At 37.8% G+C, this 21,455-nt stretch overlaps 1 protein-coding gene across 1 annotated transcript in view; it reads left to right on the forward strand.

The window, feature by feature from the left end:
- The window catches only part of CPSF160 (cleavage and polyadenylation specificity factor 160), a 424,028-nt gene that overhangs the window by 27,853 nt on the left and 374,720 nt on the right, over window positions 1–21,455 (forward strand). Inside the window, exons 4-7 of the mRNA XM_089425698.1 lie at window positions 4,892–5,027; window positions 6,294–6,439; window positions 17,043–17,138; window positions 17,362–17,414. Coding sequence (XP_089281824.1) covers window positions 4,892–5,027; window positions 6,294–6,439; window positions 17,043–17,138; window positions 17,362–17,414 — 431 coding nt within the window. The remainder of the gene's footprint in view (window positions 1–4,891; window positions 5,028–6,293; window positions 6,440–17,042; window positions 17,139–17,361; window positions 17,415–21,455) is intronic.

Consider the following 21,455-nt stretch of genomic DNA (forward strand, 5'->3'; position numbering starts at 1 on the left):
TTTTATATGCAACATTGAGGATGAGCTGGGGGTTTGAATGCTTGTTTTGCTTGCTGGCTGACCTTGAAAATTTGTCCATAATATAAATAAATTCATATCTTCATTTTTACATGTTGGAATCAGATGATCTTTAGATCAGTCCTACACCTCTCGGAAAGAGGAATCCAAGAAAAATATCAGTTGTCATAAATAAGATGACCCATGTGGAGTTTGGCCCTAGTTGCCAATTTTAACAATCTTTTATGCCTAAAGACCACTAAGTTGTTATTTATAATTTTAAAATATATTTATAGAATCCTCTGAGTATATTCTTTGCCAATAATAAGATTACTTTAATCCTTTTGAGAGAAGCCTTGTTGCTTTGACTAAGGAGATGGGAATTTGAGGTCTGGATTGCGTCCAATGCCCCTTGTAATTTCATATAATATTGAGGTGCTCTATAAGGTATAACCATGATCCTTCATTCTTTGTTTCTTTGAATAATGGGCTAGCCAATGTAAAGGTGCCACATCACCATCCTTGTGGGTTTGTGCCTAGATGCTAGGGGCATAAACTTCAAACACAAAAATCTCTCAAACCGGGAGGCCTCTCGAGGCATGCCACATACCATTGGAATCGTCTTGACAAGGAGAATCCAATGACAAGGACCTCCAGGGCAAACTCAGTGATTTTCTTCTTCAAAAACCCTCAACAAGTACGGGGTATGTCCATAGTCCAAGGAATCCAAACCTAGAAGTAGGATATCCAACCATCCTTCAGTGGAGCTTCCAACTTGACGTAATTCAGACAAATATTAAAAACGTTCATTAATAGTTTGACATCAATAACATGTGTTTATTCAAAGTCAAACTCTAGGGTTGACATCAGTGACAACACCATTCAACAATCTCCCCCTTTGTCATTGATGGCAACACACGTACTCCTTCTGTGAGTACAGGTCCCCTTGACTTCAAGCCTCGATCTTCTCCTGATTTCTCTCCCCCTTTGACATCAATGGAAAGGGGTGACTCCCCCTAACAATCTGCCTACTTGTGGACCTGTAACTTGCCTTTGTTCCCTTTGATGAAATGACTTCCTCAATACTTGCTGTAATAAACAACATATCTCCCCTTGTCATGCTATGCTTCATACGGATTTCCACTGCAGATTCTACCTGTCAATATTGATCAACTTTGCCTGCCAAAACTGCTACATTGAAATTGCCTATAGTGCTACTTCATATCTACCAACTGTCAACCTGTCAATGATTGATCTTCAAACGTGCAACTACTGCTACATAGTCCCCCCATCTTAATGTTCACAAGACAGGGAGTCAACATGCTGAATCTTCAGGAATCAAAACAGTGTGTGAACCAACTCTTCGGCTGGATCATCTTGAACTTCAACATCTTGTGTCGGAGATTCATTATGCCCCTTTGCCTGAACCAAACCTGAAAGCAATATTGGTAAGATTTTCTTATTTGCTTGGTCTTCTTGCATCTGTTTTCTTCTTCAAACCTTCCTGTACCTGATGTTAGGGTTGTCATTCATGGAAGGCTCCATCTGGTACCTGCAATCGTGAGCTATGTGTCCGTAGTTATGGCATTTGTAGCATTTAACATTTGGACTGAATGATTGGCAAATGGCATATACTTTCTGCTGTCAAAGTCATCATGAATCCTATCATGTGTTCCTGCAATCTTACTTCTAGGGTTTTGATAATGCCCTTGATAATTGTACTTGTCATAAGATTTACAATCCCTAGCCATATGTCCAAAATTAGTACATGAAAAACAATAACCATTAAATAAACTAGCGTACCTGGATGAGTTATCTTGTCTGGATGATCTTTTGTATTCATTCTTCTTCGGAGGCAGTGGTGCAGTCCTTTGTTGACCTTTGTCCTTGATTGTTTCAACATTATTCTTTGGAGCTGCAACATTCTTAATCCTCTTCGGTCTTTCATCTTGATTAGTCTTTCCATCAATCTGACCTTGCAAAGGATTGGAGCTTGTGCCTTTTTCAGATGGAGCTTTACCTGCTTCTTTTGCATTCATCTTCAACTGAGCCAATTCTTGATCTTTCCTGTCAATAACCTGCAAGTGTTCCTTTTGCCATTCCTTGAACTTGTTGATTTCAGTAAGAGCTGCATCAAGCTATTCTTGCTTTTGAGCAAGGACTTCTTGAAACCAGCTTTTCAAGATTTTATTTCTTCTTTCTGCTTCTTCTATTTGTAGCTTTAGAAGAGTGACCTTTCTGCTTCTTTGTTGAGAACGTGTATCTGTTCCTTCTGCCTTCCATTTTCCTCCCTGAGCCTGTCTATTTCTGCAATAGCTGTATCCAGTTCCTTTTCCTTTTGATCAACTTCAGATATGTACCTTTTACCATTTTCCTTTTGTTGGCTTATCAGGTCTTTCTCTTTCCTTTCTGCTTCCTGCACTTGGAGTTTCAATAGAGCAACTTCTTCTTTGAGTATGCAATTTTCCTTCTCTGTGTTCTTCCGTTCTTTGTTACTTTCTTCAAGTTCTCTTCTAAGTGATTCTTCAATTTTTCTGCCTTCTTCCAGCTGCACTTTAAGGTTGATGATGATCTCTTTCACACTGACCATGATAACTGAGTTGCTTGTTCAACTAAGATCCCTTGAAATTAGGGGGAAAACAACCGTAGTATTTCTGCACGTCCATGGCCCCTCTTGAGGACCTTCCTGAATCAATTTCTTAGGATAGTGTCAGGCAGGACATGCCTTACAAAATATGCCAGCAATGTTTACTCCTTGAAGGCATTACAAAGAGAAATAGAATCATTTCATGATATATCAACAAGAATTCTATTAGTATTAAAATTGGAGACTTTCTGGGGTGCTTTTGGAGGTACCATTAGTGATTTTGTCAGAGCCTGTTGTGACATCTGGAATTACCAGTGTTTTCAGGCAATGGGTCTGCCATAATCTGTTCCCTTCTGCCTTGTGACGAGAATTGCAGCCTGACAGGTCCAGCTAGACCAGCAATGAATACAAAAAGACTGAAGCGAAGACTAGGCAAGGACGAAAGGTTGCAATCCTTCAAATCATACTCAAAACCCTAGTAGAGCTTGCTAGGTCTTTGATGCTCTCTATGACAGAAATCTATATTTATTTATTCATGCTGCACACCTTGTTGCATACTCTTTGATTGTGTTATCCGTTTAGAATTTGGGATCCTATTGTCAGTGAAGATGAGAAACATCCCTCATTTTTCCACCCACATCTGAACCCACTACCCCTACCTGCGCCTACCCTACCTCAAGGGAATGGATTTAGAATAGTAAAATTTACTAGTTTCCAAATGTATATGCTGAACATTTTGTGTAAAGAGGTATCGAATCTGAAATGGGCTGAAAAATAAGATAATCAGAAGTCGGATCCACGGATTCAATTTCAGAGTGTTAAATCTCTTTAGTTCAGATTTTATATTCATCACAGATAACCTGGAAATTCATACTGCATGCCTTGTTGCATACTCTTTGATTGTGTTATCCATTAGAATTTGGGATCCTATTGTCAGTGAAGATGAGATCCATCGTTTATCTTTCCACCCACATCTGAACCCACTATGCCTACCTGCGCATCTGCTTCCTCAAGGGAATGGATTTAGAATTGGAAAATTACTATTTTAAATGCATATGCTTCAACATTTTGTGTAAAGCATTTAATCTGAAGTGGACTGAAAAATATGATAAATTGTCCTTTTTCCCTAGTGAATTTGTGTTCAACTCTATGTTTTAAAACTAGGCCGGTTTGACTCGGAATTGGCCTGGTTGACCGAGCCATATCCCTGCTCAGACCAACTAGGTCAATTATCTGGTTCGGTGGCTGGTCCATTACCGAACCGACCAAATTGGTCACTGATTCAGCCGGTTCGGTAATGGACTGGCCGGACTGACCAAGCCCGGCTTAAACCGGCCGGTTTCGGTGACGGGAAAAAAGGCATGTTGGGCAGACTTGAAATCAAATATTGTTCTGTGTAAACTATTTCCTAGCCCCACTACCCCTCTCCCATGCCTATAAAGGTTATCCGACCCCCTCATATTTCTTCATAGCTATCTCATTGCATTTGTGAGGAGTTTGTGAGCATTTGGAGTTGGTCTTTGGAGCAGCATCGAGGAGGTTCTTGGGCAATCTTTGGAGCAGCATTGAGGAGCTTCTTTGGCGATTTTTGGAGCAGCATTGAGGAGTTGTTTTTTGGAGTAGCATTTGCCATTGAGGAGTTAGATTTTGGAGTAGCATTGATTATGTGTTTTTTTTCTGATCTCTATATATTACATGTATTGAACAGTGCACTGTGTGCCATTTTGATATAATAGATATATTTATGAGCATACTTTGATCATATGTTGTTTTTTCTCTATTATTCTAATGCTTCGAGTTTGGAAACATGAACGAAAATCTTTAAAATTTTGTTTTTTCATAAAAAATATTTAATGTATTTTTTACAAAGACCGAGTCATTGAAATCAATTAGGCCAAGCAGACACCGAGTCGGAGTCGACCCTCGGCTTGTTCCGAGTCCGAGTCCGAGTCTAAGTTTTAAAACTATGGAACTTCAACTCCTTGGTGTTCTGGTCATGGACAAAAACCTTAGAAGAGGTTCAAGAGGAGAAAACCAGAAGTTGGATCCATGGATTCAATTTCAGTGTGTTAAATCTGTTTAGTTCAGATTTTATATTGATTACAGTTAACCTGGAAAATATTCTTTGATAAATGGATATTAAGGATGAGTGGACAACACTCTTATTTTTATGATATTTCTCTCAAGCATTTAAGTGTTTAAAAGCCAATTTCATTGTATCACTTCTTCAACCTATTTTGTACATATGTAGATATTCTGTGTACAAGTTGGATTTCCGAATGTATAATCTAGCTTTTGGTATGGCAGGCTGGTTATGGACTTGTTGGAGATGACGAAGCTAGTGGTTCTGGTGGTACTGTTTCTGTGCATATTGAATCGTCATACATTGTTAATGTGCACGATTTGGATATGAAACACGTGAAGGACTTCACATTTATTCATGGCAAGTATATTCAACTTATGATGGGAAAACAGTGATTTCACTGCTTATTGTTTTTAATGAAAAATTCATGTCATATCTACCTTTATTTCAGTATGTATCTTTTCTTTTATTGGCCATATAAAGTCTCTGTTCCAACTGTAAAGGCAAGTACATACCATGAAATTAACAAGTCTTCTTGCAAATCAATAAAAAGGGATATGCTGCAGTATGGGATTTACTGATCTTCAGTTTTGCATGCCTGATAACTGATATCATATTCACTGGCATAATTTATTCTGGTAATCTAGCATTTCATCTTTTCATATTCACAGAGAAAATACAAACTCACTGTGTTAGGCTATCCAGAGGAGAGCCTGTTACCCGGTATATATATATATATATATAGATATATATAAGATCTTGCATAAACTGAATTCTGAGTGCTTTAAACCTTAACACAAAGCAGGATTCATGAGGGGCCTGTTACCATGAATTCAGCATTTCAGCCCACATGGGCGTTTCTTCATATTTTTGTGACCAGTTCATATTATTATGATTAGAAAAGCCCTGACCATTTTACTCTAAGATTCATTGAGTGCATCAAGGCTGCTGAGGATTTTCTTGCATAATGCAAATCTGGGGATGTTAAATGAGGTACTGGTTCTCAGTGGATCAGAACAAATGGTGTAACTGTTCTAATCCTGAAAACAAATTCTGATACAAATTATATTATTTAATAAGGTACATGTTGACATATTATCTTACTAGAATATTGATGACACTCAGTGACACAACTTTAACGATTTTTGGCATAACATGAGCCCTACTTATGACATTGACATCAGGCATTGAGTGGATGGTGTGAACTTTTTTATGACACACAGACTTCAATGCCAGTTAATTATTCTTTTGTCTTATCAGTTACCAAATTCAATGTGAATTTCAATTGTCTTTTGTTTATTTCGCAGTTCTCGTTTTAAGACAAATAGATTCAAACTATTTAAGCTTCACTTGTTTTTCCACAAAGTGAACACAAAAACTTAACTAGTAATTCCTGAATCACAGGTTTTTCAATGGAACACTTTACTATTTCATGCATAGCGTAGTTGATCATATGATATGATAGATGCAAGTTATACTGGTATTTAGAGTGGTCATAATTGTATTTACTCAGTGTGTGATTTTTTATTGTTCTCTTTAGGTATGACACTGTATTAAATTTAGGTGTTAACAATCAGTTATAGCATATACTAATGCTGAACGATATTTGGTTTAATACTTCTACAGGATATATAGAACCTGTGATGGTCATACTTCATGAGAGGGAGCCTACATGGGCAGGGCGCCTAGCCTGGAAGCATCACACATGCACAATTTCAGCACTTAGCATCAGCATGACTTTAAAGCAGCATCCTCTTATTTGGTCTGCTCCTGTATGAATCAAACCTAATACCTTACTTCTTATTTCCTGTCCACAATTTTTGATATTTTGAAATGCTTTCTACTGCATTGCTTGCCTTTTGTTGTGAATGATGGGAAACAAATTGCCTTTGTCATATTCCTTTTTATAGAATAGAAATGAAGTAGGGAATTATATTGGCAGTGCTCCGTTGGTTGGCAATTCATGAGTACCTTGATATACTTGTCTCATATCTTATGTGTTTGCCATAGTGTACAACGTATTGTACGCTATTTTTGAATGTTCTAAACGTATTAGTAGCCTTCAATTAATTCTACCTCATCCCTACAATTAGGGGATTTTATAGAGTTAAAGTGACAATTTTTAAGTGAACACTTTGCCAGTAACATTGGTAAAGGTCACATGTTACCCTTGAATTCCCAAGTATAGCATTTCACATGTAGCATAAGTAAGAGGCCACATAGGTGCAAGTATCAGACACTGCATATAGCATTAATAGGAGGCCACATGGCGCTCTCAAGAGGATGTCATCTCTCTATTTTAAGGACCTTATCTTCTATGTGCATTTGTTTAAGATCGAGAATATTATATCTGGTATCCTCATGGATCAATAGGGGATTTCTGTTCCATTATTTTTATTTTTATCTTGCTCCGTATCTGATTTATTCTATTGGTATAGGAGTATATAAATTGGAAATTGGGCCTCCTTAAATTATTTTTGTTGCCCCAAGATTCTTAGCCCCAAGATTGAAGCAATTAAGGAGGTAGTATAGGCTAAACTAGTGGAGGAATGTGCTAGGCAGGCCCAAGAATTAAACCTCAAGGTGAAGGTGGCTCCCTCTACATCTCTCATCCTCAGATTTTGTGGTGGTCAGGACCTTGTTTCTCAAGGATAATATGGACGTCTCTGACATTCCCTTGGATAGAGATTGGATTACACTTTCTTCCATATATTTAGTTCTATAGCTGATTGATTTCAAGCCTTTAGAACTAAGCATAAGCTATTCTCTCTTTCCCAATAAGATCTTTCTTGATGAAGATCTCACCAGATCATAGGTTGAGGAGCTCAAATGCTCTAGAGAGGTAGTTGCAGCAACACACAAGGCAGGGAAGTGGGCAATCATCTAGAATCTTAGATCATTTATTTGGGACTCCTTTCCACCCGGGTGGGAATCTCGACCTAGGATTTCCAAATGACGGGCTTGATGCGAGAGGTGATAGAATGCAGACATTTCCATTAGCTATTGGAATGACAATGAGGTTTTTTTTGTTATCATCAGATCTCATCTGTGTTGCCAGGAAACATGCGTGCGGGGGCGGGGACAGGGACGACATATTTGCAAACAGGGTGCGTGGGTTCGTTGGGTAATATAATAATATTAAATTTTAATATCTATATTTTATAAATTATAAAGTATAATATATAATTAATAATATATATGAAATTTGAATTTGTATATTTTTTCAACTTTAAATTTTAAACAAGAAAACTTTAATGATAATCATTTAAACATGCATATTATTAATTAATATTTCATATATATATATATATATAATTAATAATATATATGAAATATATTAAAGTTGAAAAAATATAATTAATAATATATATGAAATTTGAATTTGTATATTTTTTCCAAAGCCATTCTGATAATGCATAAATGGACCTGCTTACCATTTTCATCTGATGGCAGTCTGGCACATGCCTTCAGAATAATAGTGAAGATCACCTGGTTTGAATTTATGCCAAGCCAAAGCATTCTGCCACAAATTGGAAAGCATCCATGCAACAGTTGTGGTCAGCATATCCTGCTGTCATTGAGTTCCATGAAACCGCATACCAGGCAAGCATCCTATCAAATACAGTTTGCAGGTCAAACTTGTTCCCTAACTCTATATTGCCATCTTAACATTGCAGGCACCATTGTTTGTCTGATCACACTGCTATAATGTCCACCCTTTTCCATGCTTCCAATTTCTCTTCCTATGCTTATCTTTCATTTTATTTTCCAAATCCAACAGAATTTCAGACCTTTCTCAATTGTTATGTGACCTGTTTGACCCTCAAACACAAGTCCCCACTATTAGCTACCATAAAAAAGAGTGAAGATATTAACTGTTGTTTTATACAGAGAAGCATAACATCTGTTGCTTGATGCAATTAACTTATTCAATTTAGAGCTGCACCATATTTTCATCCAAAAATGAAACACATGAAATCAGTACAAAGTCAATTATACAGCTTGCTGGCAAGCGTCTTTTGTCAAGCCAACATATGGAATAATACATTACAGCTATAAACTATAATTCTTGTGTGCATCTCTCTCTCTATGTCCATTAATGTCTGTTCTCTCTATGTCCATTAATGTCTGTCTGTGTATGCATCAATTTGTGTGCATACATCTACATCTTATATGTATTTATGTGAGATTTGAATTTCAACACTTCTCATCATGAGAAAAAATAGAACAAGAGTGTCTCTGAAAATGCCTTTACTGCTATTTATAAGTCATTACCTAAAGCTCCAAGGAAAAAAAAAGGTCTCTAACTGAAGCCTGATCCCTATTCTGCCCAGACAAGCTCTTTGCAATCATATATCCAAGGAGGTCGACAGTCCACTCACATCTTTTGTTCACTTGAATATCTTGATGTAACTTCAACCTAAAATTTTTGAAAATACCCATTTTACTTCAAACTTGTTGTATGGGCTCTTGTCCTTGAGAAATGCCCTAGGGAGATATAGCCTTTGGCATGATACATGAAAAAAGTAAATAGTCCTCAAACCTCCACTGCCTTTGTAGAGACACCAACAGAATAATATAGCACTTCCAGCTAACTTATTTTACTTAAGCCTCAATATAAATCCCAAAAAAACGGAGTTGAGGAAATAATGAAGTGGATTAAATCACTCAGGACGGTTTCCTGCATGGTGACCTCATTTATGAACTTGGCAGAATAGTGGCAATTACGACATATGCACTTCTTGCACTTTTGATGAGACTTCAGTGGTCTTTACAACTTGCTGAAAAGCACATGCCACAAACAAAATATTAGCTTCTTCCTCTTGTAAAACAATGCAGATTCCCACCACCCCTATTGGACATCATGTGATGATCACTACCACCTGCTCCTGTTTCTTATCATGTAGCATAAAGTGCACATCAGGTACATCCCTTGCTTCCTTCATCAACCCTGTCAGTCACTGCAATTTTGCATAGATCTCCTCTGTCTGTGGGTGTGATCTATCTCCTACAACAAATGTATGCACTTTGTTCTTAACCTCAATCCAACTATATATTATTTATTATGTTTTTAATATAGTTTTTTTATGAAGAACCCAAAGAACCCGAAGAACCCGAAGAACCCAAGAACCCGAAGAACCCAAGAACCCGTTAAAGGAAAAGAATCCATTTTTTTTTTGAAGAACTCGGTTCTTCTGGGTTCGTCTGGGAAGAACCCGTACCCGAATCCCGTACTTGGGTGCGGGAACCCGGGACGGGTTCGAGAACCCCACCCCCGGGTGCGGGTACCCGTGCAACACAGGATCTCATATATGATGCTTTGAGGTTGTTAGACATCCTATTCATCATCGAGTCTCATGCAAGCCCTATTTGATCTCTCCTAGACATCATAGGGTACCATCAATTCTTAACATGTAGAAAGGAGATGTGGAGCTCTCGTGGTATTCAGGGCTCAGATGGAGTTGCTTGTTTCAATAGTGACTCCCTTTGGAGCAAGACATCTTTGGTGGTTGTAGACGAGTTTGATAGGCTTATTTGGGTTCAAGTTAGAGGTGTTTCTTTGCTCCCTAAGAGCATCTAAATTGTAGTTACTTCCCTCTTGCTTCTTCATTGTTTGTTGTTTTAGGGACTTGATGGCGATTCCTTTGTCGATTTATATTTCAATACCACCTAGTATTCAATGGTTGGGGAAGTTATCCTCTTAGGTGATTTTAATGCTCGCACAAGATCCCTCCAAATTCCTCTTCATGACAGGTAGAAGGATGCATTATGCATCCAAGAGATAGATCTAGAATCCGTGGGGCTTTATTAGATGTTAGATGATGAGTTGGGGCCTTTCAAGGCTTATGGATGACACCTCATACAACTTGGAAAATCTCATGAGTTGTTGATTATAAATGGGCTTCACTGTTTTCTAGACTCTTGCATTTTCCAATGTTGCCCTCATGGCAGAGGGGTGAGCATTGTTGATTATGTACAAAACTTATTCCCCTTCATTCCCCATCCCCCTAGCAGACCACACCCTTCATTCTCTCGTCGGGCTAACACCCTCCCCTCTTCTACCACCCCCCCACCCTGCCCCTAGGGCCCTTCCTGTATTATTTTTTGTTTCGACTAGGGGGACCCAAACACCTATATTACCCACCTTCGCCAGATGCTCCTTACTAAGACTCGATTCTCCTCACTAGACTTTGCTTCTACCAAGTACAACTGCCTCTCATGCATCATTTGGGATGCAACCCTCAAGTTCTACCCTCACTCCACCCTGCCCACTTCCACCACCCCAAAAACTAATTCTTGTCATATGAACTATTGGTATGACAATGAATGCAATGCCATCCTCCACCAAGTTCTTTACGCACTCACCCATGCCCACCCCTCTTATCCCAACATCAGTGGATTCCTGTCGTTGCCTTCTTTGCCACAAGGAAAGCTTCTTTGTTTCTATGAGGAGATGGGTGGTTTTGTCTACCTCGTTTATTCTCTCCAAACATTTTTGGTGCATTGTCTTCCCTTGCCACTCCACCCTCCCACCTGACCTTAAACCTAGATGCACGTTCTCACACATCTCCAACCCATATGATATTGCTAGGCAACCCCAGGTTCAAGTTACATCTTCGCCCTTTTCATGCTTCTTATTCTTAGACAAGGACATTAAAGAGGCCGTTTTGGTGATTAACAATAGCAAAGCAGTAGATGAGGATGGTTTCTAGGTAGAGTTCTTTAAATAGGGCCTTCTCCCTCTAGTTTCTTACTTGGGTGATCTTTTTAATCATGTGGTTCGTGTTAAGTTTCTAATACCAACCATATTTATTTTCTCACGACAATTTAATTCATCCCTAGTTTATTATTTATTTACCCAAATAATAATTGAATCATCGAAAAATAAAATCCCTGGTATCTTTAACTTCTAGAATTAAAAATAGGTAGCGGAAATAAACCAGAGTGATAAATTATGCATTGCACAAATAAATTAACCCACAAACAATTTTTTGTCATTTCATTATCTAGAAAATCTGGGTTTTTCGATCCACAGATAGAAGACCTTTCGATGCTACTCACATCAACACTCCCTCATAGCAAGGAGGTGATTCTCCACCACCCCCAGCTTATCACGATACTTCACAAACTTTCCCCTCACTAGAGGCTTTGTGAGAACATATGCCACCTGCTCCTCTGTAAAAATGTATTGCAATCTCACAACACTCCTCTGAACCTTGTCTCTGATGAAGTGATATTTGATCTCGATATGCTTGGACTGATCATGAAACACAGGATTCTCAGAGAGCTCAATGCAACTTTGATTATCACAGTGAATCATTGTTGTCCCCACCTGTAGATCAAGTAATCCCACAAGCATCTTGCAAAGCCACACTGCCTCACAACTTATGTTGAACTTTGATGACTATTTTTTTCCCAACAATCGCAACTTGGTTTTAATTTCACCTTATCACTCCCATTCAATTAAATGCCCTTTCCCATAAACATACATTCAACATATAGAATTCTGGAAATGAAATTTTTAGATTAAAACACATGGGACTGTCAACATGCCGAAAATAAGTATGGACATAACCAGACCAGCAACACACATAAAAGTACACACAAATAAATTATGCATTTCAAAAATTAATCAACCCACAAACAATTTTTTGTCATTTCATTATTTGGAAAATCTAGGTTTTTCGACTCACAGATAGGAGGAGAAATACAAAATCTGGAACCTGTAACTTAGCTCCCTCAGAATGATTTTGGCCCAGGTAAATCAACCTCAAGAATATTTTCCTCCAGATGAAATCACTTTGAAGTAATCGACCTCCAACAATTAGATCTGCTCCTCCCTCTAGCAACTCGATTTGCGCCCTACCACTAATGCGCAATGGAAAACCCCAACACCTGAACAAATAGGTCTCCTATAGACAAATTTGATCTCCTTTCGGCAACACGACCCTCCTGGATTTGCTCAAACTCACTCGCACTTCTTCCTTCTCTGCGCACTGATCACTGAGCCACTCACATTGCAGAGAAGAATAGCTGTCTCTTGTGATGACTTGCTCACAAACTTGTGCTCTTTGTTGTGTCTTCACCTCCATCACTAGCCCCCATTTATAATCTTCATTGAGTCCAAATCCCAAACCCTAATCTCCTCTCTAGAAGCATCTTGAATTTTTCTTCTAGAAAACATCTTGAAGATCAAAGGTTGAGATTATTTCCAAGTTACTTGAATAATTAAATTATTTATCCTTGAGAAAATAACCCAATAGTCCACAATAATTAATTGACATTCATTATTGTATTTTTCCTAAGTTAAACTTAGGAAAGAAGACATAAATCACTAGAAGAGGCAAAACATGTTTTCCACATGCTAAGACACCAAGCAATTGTAGAAGACCTTTCGATGCTACTCACATCAACACTCCCTCATAGCAAGGAGGTGATTCTCCACCACCCCTAGCTTGTCATGATACTTTACAAAGTTTCCTCTCAATAGAGGCTTCGTGAGAACATATGCCACCTGCTCCTCTGTAAAAATGTATTGCAATCTCACAACACCCCTCTGAACCTTGTCTCTAATGAAGTGATATTTGATCTCGATATGCTTGGACTGATAATGAAACATAGGATTCTCAGAGAGCTTAATGCAACTTTGATTATCACAGTGTATCATTGTTGTCCCTACCTGCAGATCAAATAATCCCACAAGCATCTTGCAAAGCTACACTGCCTCACAACTTATGTTGAACTTTGATGACTATTTTTTTTCCAACAATCCCAACTCGGTTTTAATTTCACCTTATCACTCCCATTTAGTTAAATGCCCTTTCCCATAAACATACATTCAACATATAGAATTCTGGAAATGAAATTTTCAGATTAAAGCACATGGGACTGTCAACACACACTAAAAATAAATATGGACATAACCAGACTAGCAACACACATAAAAGTATCCCTAGGCAAAACCCTTTCAATCTTCTCTGGGGAAAACCTATTAGAGAGCTCTTCAAATTTATTTATCATTCGATTTTATGAAAAATACATTTGCAGACAAAACAAAACAACAAACTACAGCTTATCTCTTCAGCCCAAAACTCCTTGAAAACCGTGCCCACTTTGCCTCGATTTCTGTGCCCTCTTGAAGATGAAAATATGTACTATATGTATATGACTGTATGGACTATATAGATTTCTGTATTGCTGTTTTTCAAAAACTTCTTTCGAATGGCGTGCAGCTCACAACATTAAATGCTTTTTCGTATTGTGCCTTTTGTTGTCTTCTAAACTTTGATTTCCATGCCCAACTTGCACAGAATTCACTCCTTCAGCTTACTGCAACAAATTTCTCCTTCAAAACTTTTCTCCAACTCTCAGCCTCCTTTCTCCAATCTGCTTATGAAGAATGAATGCAGTCTCTCTTTTCTTTTCCCCTTTTTTTTTCCCTAAATTAATTTTGGGCAACCCTAAGATCTAATGGCTCAGATTCATTTAGATCAAGGGATGAGAATAAATGTGCATTTAATTCTCACTTTTTATTTTTTAACTCACCCATTGAATAGAGTACCCACATTGTGCTTTATGTCAAAATTCACTTTTCACTTTATAATTTAACATTGACTTTACCACTTATAAAGTCACTTTCACTTTATAAAGTCACACTTAGGAAAATAATTATTTTGGACACTTTTTCCTAGGAAGAGACTAACTCATGGGAAAGCACTTGTCCAAGGTACATTAAAAATCAACACTCCCTTTTACCGAGGAAAGTGTTTGTCACCACACTGCCCCCTTCTGAACATAGTCCCTGATGAAATGATATCTGATGTCAATGTGTTTTGGCCTGTCATGAAACATTGGATTCTCTGTGAGTTTAATGCAAATTTGATTATCACAGTGAATAACCGTTGGTCTCAACTTCTGATCAAATAGGCCACACAACAACTTGCGAAGCCAAATGACCTCACAACTAGCCTGGGTAGCAGCGATATACTCAGCCTCATAAGAGCTCAAAGCAACTTAATTTTGATTTCGACTGAACCACGACACAATTGCCGAACACAATCCAAAGCAACACCTTGAAGTGTTTTCCTGTCAGAAGCATGTAGAAATTCTCACTGTAGATTAAATTGATTATGCAATGTACTAAAGCAAAATACTTAATCTACTTCTACAATCAAACTTGCGGAAGCTTAATCGATTTTGAGCAAGATCAAACAGAACACATATAACAGAGAAGAAGATTCAATTACACATGAAACACAAAAGAATACTCTGGGGAAAGCCTCAGCTAAAAACCCCACTATCTGTATTATCATACAAGTGGAAATATCTCAGGATTACACAAAGTTTTAGCTTTCAAGCTATCCAGCTCTTAGTACAATCCCTCACTTCTGTTGCTCATAGAAAGAATAGGCAACACATATGCCTTCCTTCAGTCCTCCAAGCCTCCTATTTCCTTGCGTAGTTTCTCTTGGGTCCTCCAGCTGCCACCTGCGTGATTCCACCTCACACATTGCTCTGACCTCTGTAGTAACTGTACAATCCTCAAGGAATGAATTCCTTCTGCATGCAAGAGATATTCACATGGGAATATTCTAGCAACTGATAGTACACTGTCGCTACCTTTAATCTCAACTGGGTCTTTGTCTGAACTGACATGCATGAATTATTTATGAGAGAATATTCAGTTATCTGGAGAACACTAGTTGCATGCATGCATTCATTAACTGACTGAACTCATAATTGGTTCCACAAACTATTTGGAACTAATTTAATTGGACTTAACTCAGTTAACTGAGCTAACTAATTACAACTCAAATACAACCCATCCTTATCTCCTTAATTAAGGGATAACTTCCTCAATCAAAGAGATAACTGTTGCATGTCTTCACAAAGGATTCATGTTTGATTTTCACCAACTAATTAACTCTAGATGAATCAATTAATTATTTTTCAAACAACTAGTGAGACTAAATTTGAATTTTAACTCTCAATTTTAATTCAAGGACAAATTAAAATTGGAATATATCCTGAAATGCTATCTATAGCAATGCTATTTTTAGCATTTCTTGTTGCTATTTTCAACACTCCCTTTCAACAAGAAAAGAATTCAACTCGATCCCAATCCTGATTCTGTGGAACTCGAATTTATGCTTTGATAATGCCTTAGTTAAAATGTCAGCATCTTGCTCCTCGGTCGAAACATACTGTAACAACATGATCTTCCTCGCCACATAGTCTCTAAGATGATGATACTGAATGTCGATATGCTTGGACCTGTCATGAAATACTGGATTCTCAGAGAGTTTGATACAACTCTGATTATCACAATAGATCACAGTTGGATCCATCCTCTGATCAAACAAACCAACTAGAATTTTCTGCACCCAAATGGCCTCACATGCTCCCTGACTTGCCGCCATGTAATCAGCCTCTGCTGAGCTAAGTGCAACTGACCTTTGTTTCCTGTTGTACCAAGAAACTGCAATTGAACCAAGGTTGAAAATTCCTTTTGATGTGCTCTTCCGATTTGATGGACTCCTTGTCCAATTACATCTGTGAAGCCCTGTAGCTTCACTCCCTCTGATCGTCTGTACCATAATCCAAACTGAGATGTGCCTTTGAGGTATCTCAAAACATGCTTCACTGCCTTTCAAAACAACTTGGTAGGCTGAACCATAGCTTGACTCAACTGGTTCACTGCAAAGCACAAATCTGGTCGTGTGTTCACTAAGTACATCTGTGAACCCACAAGCTGGCGATACACAATAACTTCCACTACTTCTCCTGAAGTAGCATCCTCCTTCCTCCAGTTACCTGCTAGAGGAGTCTGCATGGGCTTGCACTTCTCCATGTGGAATCTCCTGAGTATCTCATTGGCATACTTGCCTTGAGACACAAACACTTCCCCATCCTTCTGCCACACTTCCGTGCCTAGAAAGTAGTGCATGAAATCCATGTCTTTCATCTCGAACTCTCTTGCAAGGTCCTCCTTGCAAGACATGATCAACTGATTATCACCGGTCAATATCAAATCATTAACATAAAGAACAATGATCAACTGCTTACCTTCCACCAAGTGGGGCTGATGAATGATGCTGAGGGACACAAGTATCTATGTTTGGGGTAAAAGGTAGAACAGATTATTGTAAAATTCATGTGCAATATGTTAACGTGTCTCATACTTGAGATGTATTATTATTTGTTTCAAACAACAAAGGCAATTTACTATCTTCCTTTGATCAAACTATTTAGCAGCTAGCCGTAACGATCTTTGTCTGTCAATATAGTTTCTGGGTTGAAGTAGTTTGGCTAATACTATTGAGTAATATGTTAGTCTAAAATATGAGCTAATTTATCTACTACCTTGTTTCCCAGAACCTTCCACATGATGCCTATAAGCTTCTTGCGGTGCCTTCTCCTATTGGTGGTGTGCTTGTAATATGTGCCAACAGTCTTCATTATCACAGCCAGGTAAATTAAGAAATTTCTTATCATGAGAATCTGAAAAAAACCAGTGTAGGTTTGGATAAAAGCTTCTTTAAATATGGTATTATATTCATTTCCCTTGTATTAGATTTTGTTGAGAAAAAATAGGATTATGTCAAGGGTGTTACTAATAACTTGTAGCTTGTTAAGTTTTTTTTTTTTTTATCTAATAATAATTTGTTCTGCTCGCTGTGTCTTTTTTGTTCAGTCTGTATCTTGTGCACTGGCATTAAATGATTTCACAATGACTACTGAAGGCAGGTTTGTAATAATTGGACTCTGTACATTTCACCTTATTTTGTTATTAATGAGGATATTATGTATGAACACCTTTTAAATGATTGTAAAGCAAGTCTTCTACTTATTTTGACAGCAGTAACGACAACCAATGATTTTTTTCTTTCATGTGCAAGATGTTTCTATGCAGCTGTGTATATTAGTGGAGGTTCAATGCTTTACTACTATAGCCATATTATGTTAAGTGACTTAATAGAAGTGTCATTGATATCTGTCCTTGCAGCAAATGACTCCACTGAATAAAACAGTATATTTGACATCTCCTGTTGATATTATGTATTCATATTTTTTGACATATTTTTGGTATTGAGCAATGTGTATATTCCTCATGTTCCAGCCTTGGACTAATTCACAGGGTTTGCAGAATCTGAACGTTCGAAATTCGGCAAACCTCAAAAAAATTTTGCATGTTCAATAAATGTTAGTTTTAGGCAATAATGGTATGTTCTATGTATGCTTTAGAGCAATTTTACTTCAATTTCTTTATTAGCCCAATATCAATATCCAGTTTAGCAATCACATCAACATGATAGTAAAATGCAGATAAAACATAAACATAAACAGTGGAAGACAAGCCAAGACAAGAGGACACAAGATATGGCACCAGCGAGGGACAAACCCCAATGTGGGGAAACTCTTGATCAAATCTTCTTATGGTCTTCAATAGTTCAGTGGAGAGAGAGATAGCACAATTTACAAATCTGATAATTTATAACAGCAGCAAAAGAGCCCTAACCAACGCCGGTCAACATGGAAGATTTGACCCTCAACAAATTGGTCAACTTCAGTCTCCAAACAGCAAGATAAATCAGCCCTCAAAGCAGCCCAAAATAAGCCCAGTCAAATCTGGTCAAACAGGCAACCTGCGGTCAGCCCTAGCTGCAGTCAATGCTAGTCAAAGTCAACATTTGACCTCAATTTCTGTGTCCAGAAATGTAGCCTGCCCAAACAGAAATACCTCACCCAAAAACACAGTCAAACAGGTCAACACTGCTGGTCAATGCTTGGTCAAACTGTCTAGAAATTCGGTCTCCTGAAATTTAGGCCTCCTGAAATTTCACTCTTGAAATTTTGGATGTGTGGAGAGAGAGAGACCCAGAAATCCGTACCCAATTAATGAGGATAGAGAGAGAAGTGTGAATATGACTGTGTCCAAATGAGGTTAAGTCACCTTCTATTTATATACAACGTTGAGGATGAATAGATGTGACTGTTGGGCTTTTGAGCCTACGTAAGTTCGCTGGCTGACCATAATCAAAATAAATTCATAACTTCATTTGTACATGTCAGATCTTTAGATCAATCCTACAACTCTCGGAGAGAGGAATCCAAGGAAAATATCAGCGGTCATAAATAAGATGACCCATGTGGAGTTTGGCCCTAGTTGCCAATTTTAACAATAAAGGTTCGCCATGAGGTTCATTGGCCATAAGGTCAGCTGGCCGCGTCATAATTCTTCTCACCCCAATCCTCTCAGCTGGCCATGTCATACTTCATTTCACCACAATCGTCTCAGCTAGTCACATCCAATGTTTTTAAAACCGGAACCGGTGACCGGACCGGTCCACCTAATTAACTGGTTTACTGATCGGAACCGGTCTAACTGGGACTGGTTTGGTCTAAACGAACCGGTTTTAGAAAAATACATTAAATAATTATTTTTTAATGAAAAAACTATTTTTAAGATTTAAAACCATGATTCCAAGCCAATAGAGACAAAATATGCAAAGATTGCTCATTTATATACCATGTAAAGGTGAATATATCAAAATGGCACTGAGTGCAATACATATCATCGACAAAATACATAAGCAATGAGGCTCTAAATGGCCTCTAGAGTGCAAAAGCAAAGCCTACAAACTATGGGGCCAGTGGTCTATTACAAGACTTTAGTCTAGACTCTACATATATGATAATAGTAATACTATAATAGTGATCAACATTATCACTTGAAGTTGAAACTTCTCATGAGTCTCAGTGATCATGATCAAATTCAGTTGGTTGAGTCTCGACTCCCAAACTTTGCAGTCACAAACTTATTTATTAGTTCAGTGACTTGAGTCTCAAACTTCTGAAGGTATTCTGCCCTAATATGCCCTATTATTTCATTTGGTGCTCCACATGGCTTTACATGGCCTCGTATCCCAGCCAAGTGTTGCTTGAACCTGTTAATACCCCCTCCTTGAATGGATTTTTGGCAATATTTGTAGATCATTTTGCCATCAATCTTATCACAATGAGCCCATGCAGTATCTCCGGCTTTTGGAGGCATGATGACTCCCTGGATGGTAGATCATAGAAGTGAGAAGTTTATAACACAAAAAAAATTAATTCATGGACAACAGTCAAATAAGGAATTTTCAAGTGCAAATCCTTACCTGGAATTGCAAACTAACTTCCTTAGCCTCCTCTTGAAGATGGAAACTCCATTGACAGCTACACACTATCTCCAAAATAGCTCCAACTCCAACTCCAAGATGACTACGTTAGCAAATGCCAAAAACTCAACACTCTCCAAGCTCACAAACACTCCAAAACAGTTATGTGAGACAAATGAGAGTGAGAGGGGCCTCTTAAAGGCTTGGAGAGGGTGTTTTTGGAGGGAAAACACCCTTAGTTTCCCCCCAAAACCCCTAAAACATAGTCTGCATTACACTTTTTACATTACACGGTGGGTGTGCCTCTAACCAGCCGGTTTAGGACAAATTTTAGTGAAATGGGCGATTGAACTGGGTTTTTTGGCCGGTTTAGACCGGTGACCTTGCTAACCGGCCAGTTAGACCGGTAACCGGTTTTTAAAAACTGTTTTGAAAACACTGGTCACATCATGGTTCATCTCACCACACAGAGTGATGGCTCACTCCGCGAGTCTGTCGCATGGTTAAAAGTTAAAATGCTATTCAGTCGAGACTTGTCCTTTTTGACTAAAACCTCGCTGCATAGGTGACAACACTCCGCAACAGAGTCAACAACACTCCGTCGATTTATAGATTTAGTGGACAACACTACACGATGGACTCCGTCGATTTATGGATTCAGCGGACAACACTGCTTGATGGACTTCGTTGATTGATGGATTCAGTGGACCTACATGATGGACTCTGTCATGGTGAAAAGTAGACAACACCTTATGTTTTAAGTTTCAAATATGCTTCTTAATGTTTTTTTCATTATTGTTTGTTGTAGGTTTATTTTAGGAAATATAGTTTAATATTGAAATATAGTTTAATATAATGAAAATAAAACACATAAAATTATATAATTATATATAAATTTAAAATAAAACATAATATAAATCAATAAAAGTAATATAAATTGGAATTATATATCATTATAAATTTAAAATATATATACATATATATGTATACCGGAGTCTAATGGCGAAACTCATTCGAACCTTGTTAAAATATTCGAATTCGAATCGAACTTAATGGTTGCTAAACCTCAATTCGAACCACAACCATGTGACATAGGCCTTGGATGACCATTGAAATAAATAAGCTCAAGTCTATTAGTTATGTAGGATTACAGAGGAGCATCTTTGGAATCATACTCATGATATTTGAATAGGAATGGTGAGTGTATCATATGCTCTTTGTAGAAATTAATGTATAGATTCAAAACTGTTCATGAAATTTACTAAATCACCAGACTTGAAGCTACTCTACTCATCTGCGGAAGTAAATTCACAATCGAGAACACAAATTGTTAATTTGGGGTAGCATCGGTATTAGAATATATTAGAATATTCCTATTTAGCATTTAATGCTCATTCCTTTTAGCTGTTGCTATTTATATTCTTTTAGCAGTTTCTTTGATGAAACTGAGTGTTTCTATATTCTACATAGAAACCTGATGTTTCTATTATTGTAAATATCTCTGTATTATGATTGAGCTGTTTGCTCATTCAAAATTAATTCATTCAGCATTCTTTTATGGTATCAGAGCAAGGTTAAGAGATTTCTTGAACAGTAATTCTCTTTGCATCGTAATCTCTTGAGTCCT

Source organism: Pinus tabuliformis, chromosome 4_2 (genome assembly GCF_031772625.1).
Source record: "Pinus tabuliformis cultivar Carrire ecotype Pingquan chromosome 4_2, CPIR1, whole genome shotgun sequence".
Classification (NCBI taxonomy): Eukaryota; Viridiplantae; Streptophyta; class Pinopsida; order Pinales; family Pinaceae; genus Pinus; species Pinus tabuliformis.